Here is a 10,002-nt window from a genome sequence, read left to right on the forward strand (position 1 = left end):
TATCATGGATGTACCTATATACTAAAACATGTCTAGATACATCTATATCTTGACAAATGGAAGACATGTATTGTGGAACGGAGGGAGTGCTTGTCATCAAAATGGATATAAAGGGACGTATCTAGAACTAAAATACGTCTACATACATCTCCTTTTATCCATTTTGATGACAAGTAGTACTTCTTACCCAAAGGAACTTTATATCCAACAAACACAAAATATCTGTTCGACTGTTGGAAATTACTGATCTGATGTCGAAGTAATTGATGCATCGCCACCAAAACCCACCATTTCTTAAGCTAAAGTAGACCAAGGTAATCCCTATATTAGCATATTACTAAGATAAACAGAAGGCACTGTAGAAACATTTAGGACGTGAGCTTGTCAATCTGAATGTGGAGGGACACAAGCTTAGCCCCGGCCAGCAGCTTGGGCGGAACTGTCAAGAAGGTCAGCTCCTGCACGTCGACGTCGTCGGGATCCTTGCTGCTTGTCACCTCCATTTCCACCTTGACGGTGTCGATCGTGCCTTTGGGCTCCCCCGGCGGGCCGTTCGCCCACAGATTGGCCACGTAGTGTGGCAGTGGGGACGCCCCCGCTCTGATGCAGACGACTGACACGGTGATAGGCGCGCCGATGTCGAGCACGCCGCCGACCAAGAAAAACGCGCGACGGTCCTCCTCCGCGAACAGCAAGAGTCGTGGCTCCGACAGTGGCACTTGCAGCTGGAGCACCTTGCCGTACTGGATCCTGTGCACGGGCATGGGATGCGCGGTGCTGATGTGGTGGTAGAGCGCCGGCGGCGGGCCTTCGTAGCCGCAGACAGGCACGGGGCATTTGCAGGGCGCGAGCGGACACACGCTCTGGTGATCGGCAAGCTTGTGGTAAGTGACGTAGAGCCCACAGCCTTTGTGCGGGCACTCCACCCTCACCGACGAAAGGATGGAGTCCACCGCTGTATTCTGCACGTCGAAGCCACCGCCGCGCTCGCACTTCTGGCACTGCCACTGGTTCCCAGGGCACTCGACGCGGCAGTCCGCGCAGGCCAGGTGCCCTCCCTTGCACTGCAGAAATCAATCGAACAGCAAATCAATCAAGAAACCTGCACCTTGCTCAATCAGCCGAACGGACGAGGTGTATTCGAACCTCATACACTGGAGGAGTCAAGGGGCGGAGGCACAAGGGGCAGTGGAGCACGGTGAGGTCCATCGAGACCTTAGAGAGTTCCATCGTTGGGTCCTATTTGGTCTGCATGATCTCGCCCTCCTCGTGCACAACCATCTCTCGACTTGGTCCGAGGTATTACAAAGCTTTACCGTCACATATTTTATACTACTTCAAGGTGCATTAAATCAACACATGCAAGTACTCCCTCCGGTCCTTTTTACTCCGCACATTAGCTTTGTCTGAAATCAAAGTTTGCTAAGTTTGACCAAATTTATATTAAAAAATATTAACATCTATAACATCTAATAAATATAATATGAAAATATATTTCGAGATGGATCTAATAATAAATATGTTGTTATGTGAATGTTAATAATTTTTTGTATAAATTTGGTCAAAGTTGGATGAGATTGACTTCAGACAAACCTAATATGCAGAGTAAAAAGGACCGGAGGGAGTATCAAAAGGAGAGTCACGGCATGCATGCATGTGTTGTAATTAATGCATCGGTAAACACAAATTATTGAAATATATCGAGTGCAGTGCTTTGATGTGTCGCGTCAACTCGTACATCAATGAGAAGTTTGATTATCCTCTCCCTCGCGGACTTAACTGCACCTGCCTTTGGCTGTATGACAGGTTGGCCACACACCTGTCGGGCCCACCTGTCATACACGCAAAGGCAGGAGCGTCCCTCCCTCGCTCATGAGCGTGGTGGCTGGCAAGACTAGGAGAAGCTTTCGCTACACACTCTCCCTCCCGCACACGGTGGACATGCAGCAGTTCAATCGGTGTCAGATGGCCAAAAGCATACTGTAGTACTCCTCCAGTGCAGTAGTACCCGGACGCTCATGTGGCAGTTTGATGTGTAGAGTAGTCTAGGATAGTGTGTACCGTGCCTGTAAGCTTAAAATCGTTGGGGTCGGCTCCATGCTATGTGGCCGTCTCGAAGTTTAAAAAAATTAAAATAGTCTTCTGACCCTACCTGACACCCTGGTGATTATAGTTTGCACGCTCATCTGGTCAAGACAGGAATATATATTTTAGTTTGTTTTTTTCGAAAAGGGGGGACTCCCGGCCTCTGAATCAGAACGATGCATACGGCCACATATATTTTAATTTGTGGTGGGTAAATGTTAGAGGTTACAGCGAATATATTGTACACTGCGGGTCTTTCAGCCAAGTTTAGAGGCAAGCATGTGGGGCTAGTGCTATGATGTGTCGCGTCAACTCGTACAACGAGGAGAAGCTTGATTTTACTACACGCCTTCTCCCTCACCCATGCGGGCGGTTGCTCGCAAACGAGGACAGGCTTTTGCTTAGTAGTACTTCTACAACAAGCTATCCGTCCCGTTCGCGATGGACGAACATGCAGCAGTTGATTCGACACTGTAGAAGCAGTAGTAGTAACATCATTGTTCGTCTTCTCGAAGAGGCGAAGAGCCAAGCGCAAACCGAACGTTGCAGTTGCGAACATTGGAGCACGCATATAGCCAGGCTCGTGCATGAGACAAAATTGCTATGTGAGCCCACTATTGTACTAGTACGTACAACTACTTGCTAGTATAGCCCTACTACTCCAATCCATCTACTCCCAAGTCTGTGCGCAACACCGCTCACTCTAATCCAAGACCAAGTGACCAGAAGCCACAAGCACCTATGGAGGCGATGGACGTGAGCGGCAGTCGGTTGTGCCAAATCATCCAAGGCGTCGGCCTGCGGCCCCGCACCGTGCAGCGTTTCCAGACGGTGCTGGTGACCGTAGGCATCGTTCACGCGGTCATCTCCGCCGAGGGAGGAAACCAACAGCTGCCGGAGGGGCCCGATCCTCTGCCCGTGCCGTTCTCTCCGACACAACGCCGGCTCGGGAGGTCCTCCGACCCTTCTTCCTCCCTACCGCATTGTCCGCAGATCCGACCTGCCGCCGCCGACATCTCGGCGACCCTCAGGTATAGGTTCTTCGAAAGCGGCCTTGCTCTACTGCCCCAGCCCCCACATGTCTGCATGTGCATCTTTTTCTACTCCCATCAGCTCTTCCAAAGCCACCTAAATTTTTAGTATTATTAGAGGTAAAGCTACTTCATGCATTCGAATCTAGGGCTTTGTTCAAACAATGAAGAAAGGGGGGAAAGTTGTAGCATGAATCTAGGACTTGATTCAAAGAGGAAATAATATGGTGAAAGTAGTAGAGACTGGATACCCAATCGGTCTCTTGGTTGAAAAGGGAAATAATGGGAAAACGCAGTACAAACTTGATAAGGAACAGATCTATTATTGGTTGAAAAAAGGATAGAAAGTGGCGGCTGGTGGACAAGTCAACAGAGTATGTCCAGGATTAGATTTGCTTCCATCACATAGTAAAAGGTCTCCAAGATTAGATTTGCTGCCCTCACATAGTAAAAGGTCTCAGGATTAGATTTGCTGCCCTCACATAGTTAAAGGTCTCAGGATTAGATTTGCTGCCCTCACATAGTAAAAGGTCTCCAGGATTAGATTTGCTGCCCTCACATAGTAAAAGGTCTCCAGGATTAGATTTGCTGCCCTCACATAGTAAAAGATCTCCAGGATTAGATTTGTTGCCCTCACATAGTACAAGGTCTCCAGGATTAGGTTTGCTGCCCTCACATAGCATGAACAAACTCGGCATCACCACTTTATGCCTCCTTGTAGGTACATTGTGCTGATGCGTCCACTGTCGCATGTCCTTATACCAACCTTTTGCTGTTGTTAATGTAAGGGCGCATGTAAAATGAAGCGATCACACTGTTACCTTAGGGACATGTCTAACCAGTGTTATTGTTAATCTAATGCCTCCAGTGATAAGATGCAATTAAACTGTGTTACAAATGGCACTCCTGCTGTTTTCCCCAGTATGATAAGTAAGTTGCTCCTTTATGCTACTGAGTGTCCTGGTGTCCCCACGGTCCCATGCCCTTAAACCAACTCTTTAGTTGCTATTGATTTACTGTGTCTGGTAAACAAGCAATGCCACCATTAAAGTAATCCCATATTTGAGGAATCTCATTGTTGATCGTAATGCTTCTGGTAACATGAAGCATTGTTGACATTTTAAAATTTCTACTGTCCTTGCGTGATTGCCATGAACATAATTAAGATGCTTCTTTTCATTTTGTATATGTTTCGTATATTCTTATTGACCATTACTTGTTTACTTTCTATCTTTTGTGCAGATAGGGATATCCATTTCACCTTGTTGCTATTGTGACCTTTTGGTGAACTGAACAAAACACTTTTTTTGGAATGAGTGTCTTGTGCAGTTCAACTAAAATGTCACATGGGCAACATCTCCCAATTTTGGTGGAACTGCACAAAATGGTGATTGGAGTTTCCAAAATCTCCGTCAAGTTTTGCTGGTAATCTCGTGGAACATTTTATTAGCCTTTGCAAGATGGAGCCGTCACTGTCACCACAATGGCACTTTATTTTAGTGGACCTACACAAAAGGATAAGAAAATTATAGTTGCGCCTTACATGAGCCGGACAGCCAACCTTATTGTTCCTCAATTTTAGTGCGACTACTAAAGAAGAACCTGCCAGCTCACAAGAGCAAGTACTTCTTGGTAGCTGAATGATGCAATCTTTGCTTCATTTCAGGTGAACTGCAGAAAAAGGCGCATGAATTGAATCATGGAACTCCAGGCAGACCTCATCCAAGTAGAGCTGGAGGTTGAGTTCAAGGAGGCCGCTATTAAAGTGAAATCATGCTCTCATGTCTCCTTGTTTGTGCTATGCAAACAGGAATACTCAACTACAGATGTTGTGACGGTCAAGAGCATTCGCCAAGTTCTTCTATTGTATGGCATGGCTAGCCAAGATGGATTTAATCCCGATATTCACTTTATCAAAAGGCTCTAATGGGTTGGTTCTGAATCTTGCAAGCTGGGAATCAGTGAGCTGTGTAGGCATCTTTGTTGTACTTATTATTTGAATCTTATTTGTTGGTTCTGAATCTTGCAAGCTAGGAATCAATGAGATGTGTAGGCATCTTTGTTGTACTTATTATTTGGATCTTATTTGTTGGTTCTGAATCTTGCAAGCTGGGAATCAATGAGATGTGTAGGCATCTTTGTTGTACTTATTATTTGGATCTTATTTGTTGGTTCTGAATCTTGCAAGCTGGGAAACACGGCATGATGATGCAGAGGACAACAACCATAACAAACAGTTCAAACTTGGTAGTATTATCTTTGTGAAAGTGCAACAAATGTGCTGATCGTGTGCGTCCTGAGAATAGTAATTCTAATTGTTGTGCATGTTGATCCTGCGGCACTGATAGAACGAGCGAATGCATTGCTTGTTTTAAGTATAAATTTCTATTAAAGCTAATTAAATTTAAGTAAAGCGACCACTAACTCCTGTTATTACAGTACCAATACATACCCGCTCGTGAACCGACGTGTGGCCGACGGTGCATCTTCTGCTGGGCGTGCAGCGGGCGAGGGAGGGGTAGTAACTGTTGTCGCCTGTACACACTCAGCTTACTGTTGAATCCAGTTCCCCAAGAGCTGAAAAACGAACTGCTGCCGCCTACACACTCGTTCACTCGAAGAGACTCCAATGGCGATCCGAGGGGTGAGCCTGCTGGATATGGACTTCAGCAAGGAGTTCCCCTTTGAGTTCTCCGTTCATTCCTATGGCTGCACCAAGTTGAATGTGATGTACACCAACGATACAGACTCGGTGAAGCTCTGCCTCGCCTCGGTCCTATGGCTACACCAGGTTCTGGAGCATTCGCCCGTTTCATCGGCAGCGCCGATTGCACCTTCGCTACGGTGGAGAGAAGGAAAAACACGACGATTCGGCCATCTGGTGCAACAAGCTTGTCGACATCCAGAAGAAAAACAAGATCATCAGCAACGGGCAGGAGAAGGACTCCGTGGTTGACCTCGCTGAGACCATCATCGACCCCTGATACGCCAACATGAAAGAAGACGACATGAACACGTGGGAGGTACCTCTGAATCTAGCCTACATAACCTACGCGGCCAAGGACACATACGCATGCTACGACATGTACAGGCAGATCTTGGACATGAGGGCGTGTCTGCTTCCCATAACCGACAAGTACACGGACAGCCGCAGTGTCATGATCAAGCGTGCCAGGAAGGTCTAGATGTTGTACTTTATCTGTTTATAAGCACCTTTATCATCTGAGTGTTTCATGCATTAGCCTATGTGTCGTAATTATCTGTTTTGTCCGAAATATTTCTTTTAAGAACCCATTAACCTGATTGCTTTTTTAGTGGCTATTTGCTTATGTATGTAAACTAGTTCACTTGTCCGTAAAAAAACTAGTTCACTCGGCTGCCATGCTTTGAATCTCCTTCCTCCCAACATATTCCCCTCCTCAGGTGGACCCAGCAGGTCTCTGAATTTTCTCCCACTTTCTTTTTCGATGTAAACTGAGTTTTCTCCCAGTACTTTCCCCTAGAACCAACTCAACTGTCCCACGTCTAGCCTAAAAAATAATAATACCCCACGTACTATTAACTCATCAAATTAAAATGATATTTTATTTCGTAAGTTGAAAGTTCTTACAAAATAATAATAATAATTGTTTATATATAACTTCGCAAGTTAACTCCTAGTGATAGCGTACATAAGCTTGCAAAGATTTTACTGACATGCAATCATGTGTTTATGTTTTTATAACATTTCTCCGTCTAGCCCAACATGATATTTTCGCCCAGCCCAGCAAGTCCGCGGATTTCGAGAAAAATGCAAATGGGATTTAAACGGGTTGCATAGATGCTACATCATTGTTTCACCCAGCCCACCAAATGGACTAAAAAAACAAATGTATTGGCTGACAGGTGGGCCAGTAGGTCAAAGCCTAAGAAGGCATTGGATTTACATCCAACGGCCGGCATTCTTCTTCAATCTCTCGTCTTCTTGCTCCAGCCGCCCAAAGCAGCGCCGGTCATGCCGCGTGCTCCTGCCTCTCGTGGCCGGCTGTGATGTCGCGGAGGCCTCACCGCCCCCTACTACTCCCACCGCTAGCCCAGGGTATCCCTCTACTCACCCACACCCCCTGTTACTCTGCGGCGATGGCAGCCTCACGCCGCAGTCGAACCAGTGAACCCTCGTACTCCTCTTCACATGGGCATCCACTGCCGCGTCTTCCCCGGCTCCGCGTCGTCCCCTTCCTAGGCCTTGCCGTCGTCCACCGCCTTGGTGCTCTCGACGCGGCGTGGTCAATGTGGTCAACGACCGACTTCCATCGGAAGAGTATTGTACGTGGAGAGGCTGACAGCTGGGTCCATGGCCACAGCCCAGTTTTTTTGTGATTTGCCAAGTAAGTCGCTTTGTCAGGCCTGTTGGGCTGCAAATCTTTCAAGACGAGGAGAGCTTCATTCGGCTGGCCGAGAAAATGGCCTATCAGTAATGAGAAATGGGTTGTACATTTTTAAAACACATCAAACCGACAATTAGTTTCAAATATCTTTTTTTTCATTTCGAGATTTAAAATTACATTAATTTTTATGCGTGGATAATTTGTTGGATTTTATATTGATATACATTTATTTTTAAAATTAGTTTGAATGTGAGTCGAAATTTCGAGATTAAAAACAGTTCGGACCGCACCGAAATATGCAAAATTTCGTGTAATTTATTAACCGTGGCCACAATATGGGCTGTAATGCTAACAAAAAGAATACGGGCTCCAAAAAACATTAAGAATTAGCAAATGGGCTATAAATTATTAGAAATAATGGCAGATGGGATGTATGCTGTTTTCCACAGATTTGAGGCTTTCCTAAAAAAAGGTTGACGCACAAGCAGTGACTGTTGGATGTCCATCGAACGGCCGTCGTGTTTCTTCAATCTCTGCTCTTCCTGCTCCAGCCGCTCAAACAAGTGCCGGCGGGACTGCCTGCTCCCTCCTCCCCGCGGCTGGCTATGCTGCCGCGCAGGCCTCACCGCCTCACTGTACCCCCATCGCTGGCCTAGCCATCCCTCTACTCACCCACACCTGCTGTTATTCTCCGGCAACGGCAGACGAACCAGTAAACCCTCGTACAATCGTACTCCCCTCCACGTGGGAAACAACTGCCAAGTCTTCCCTGCCTCCGTGTTGTTCCCTTCCTAGGCCTCGCCGCCATCCACCGCCTTGGTGCTCTCGGCGCGGCCTGGTCAACGTGGTCAACGACCGACATGCATCTGAAGTGGACTGTACGTGGAGAGGCCAACAGCTGGGTCCACGGCTGCACGCAAGGAAATGCCTCCTTATTACACGCAAAATAATGATTCCTCCACCTGACATCAGGGACCCACCAAAAGGGCCTCTGTATTTCGCGAAAAAAACATTACCGCCGCTGACAGCTTGGACCCACCAGCTATATCTTCGCACGCAAGGAAGTGCCTCCTTATTACGGACAAAAAAATGAATACTCCCCATGTTAGCTGGGACCTAGTATAGTGGCAGGATGATTTGTGGGCCTACTAAGTTGACGGGGACGGAGGGCTTTGTCAACTTAGTCAATATGCATGATTCTAGCTCCAGTGACCGTACGATGTCCATCCAACGGCCGTACTGCTTCTTCAACCTCTCGTCTTCTTGCTCCAGCCGCCCAAACCAGCGCCGGTCGTGCCTCGTGCTCCTGTCTCCCGTGGCCGGCTGTGATGCGACGGAGGCCTCACCCCCCCCTACTACTCCCACCGCTGGCCAGGCCATCCCTCTACTCACCCACACCCCCTGTTATTCTGTGGAGACGGCAGCCTCACACCGCAGCGAACCAGTGAACCCTCGCACTCCTCTACGCGTGGGCATCCACTACCGCGTCTTCCCCGGCTCCGCGTCGTCCCCTTCCTAGGCCTCGCCGTCGTCCACCACCCTGGTGCTCTCGGCGCGGCGTGGTCAACGTGGTCAAGGAACGGCTTCCATCGGACGTGGACTATACGTGGAGAGGCTGACAGCTGGGTCCATGGTCGCAGCAAGGAAGTGCCTCCTTATTACGTGCAAAAAAATTATTCCTCCACCTGACAGCGGGGACCCACCGGGCGGGCCAGCATATTTCATGAAAAAAAACGTTTGCCCCTGACTGCTGGGACCCACCAGCTACATCTTCGCATGCAAGGAAGTGTGTCCGGGCAAAAAAATGATTCGCCCCCCTGACTGCTAGGACCCACCAGCTACATCTTCGCAGGCAAGGAAGTGCCTGACAGTCGAAACCCACCTGGTCGAAGCGTACATGGCGTTGTCATTCTGGTCGCGAACGTGTACGTACATATATACTGGTGGATGTAGAGGCGCGCACGTGTCTTAGTAGAGGCGCGTACGTGTCGTAGTAGAGGCGCGCACGTAGCATGCACACGTACGTACAGCGGCCAGGGTGCAAGAAAGAAAATACGGCCACGTATGTGTACATACGGGCGGGGTCTCGAACGCCTACTCGCGCATACGTACGGCCAGGGCTCGTGTACATGGCTGGGTCGGAACGGAGAAACAGCATCGTCGTCGTCTTCATGGGGAGGCAACGGAATGCATCGTGTTCATGGGGAGGCAACAGAATGCGTCGTGTTCATCGGGAGGCAACGGAACGCGTGGGAGCCAACTGGCTGGGTCGGAACGGAATGCGTGGTCGTGTTCATCGGGAGGGCTTGGACGGAACAGGCGATGGAAACGAGGCCTGGCGTACTACACAACGGAGGAAACGGACCTCCTACGTTCGGAACGGGGTCCTGTTGATCGGGAGGGGTCTGGCGTACCGCAAAACGGAGGAAACAGACCTCCTAAGATCGAAACGGGGGTCCTGTTGATCGGGAGGGGTGTGGCGTACCGCAAAACGGATGAAACGGACCTCCTACGGTCGA

At 48.5% G+C, this 10,002-nt stretch overlaps 1 protein-coding gene across 1 annotated transcript; it reads right to left on the reverse strand.

Moving 5' to 3' along the window:
- Nucleotides 1-368: 368 nt before the first annotated feature.
- LOC125549076 (putative E3 ubiquitin-protein ligase SINA-like 6) lies at nucleotides 369-1,230 on the reverse strand. Its single transcript, XM_048712567.1, has 2 exons — nucleotides 1,147-1,230; nucleotides 369-1,064 (listed from the first exon to the last, which is right to left on the reverse strand). The coding sequence occupies exons 1-2, from the start codon at nucleotides 1,228-1,230 to the stop codon at nucleotides 369-371; spliced, it is 780 nt and encodes a 259-aa protein (XP_048568524.1).
- Between the last annotated feature and the right edge of the window lie 8,772 nt (nucleotides 1,231-10,002).

The sequence above is a fragment of the Triticum urartu genome, chromosome 3 (assembly GCF_003073215.2).
Source record: "Triticum urartu cultivar G1812 chromosome 3, Tu2.1, whole genome shotgun sequence".
Lineage (NCBI taxonomy): Eukaryota > Viridiplantae > Streptophyta > Magnoliopsida > Poales > Poaceae > Triticum > Triticum urartu.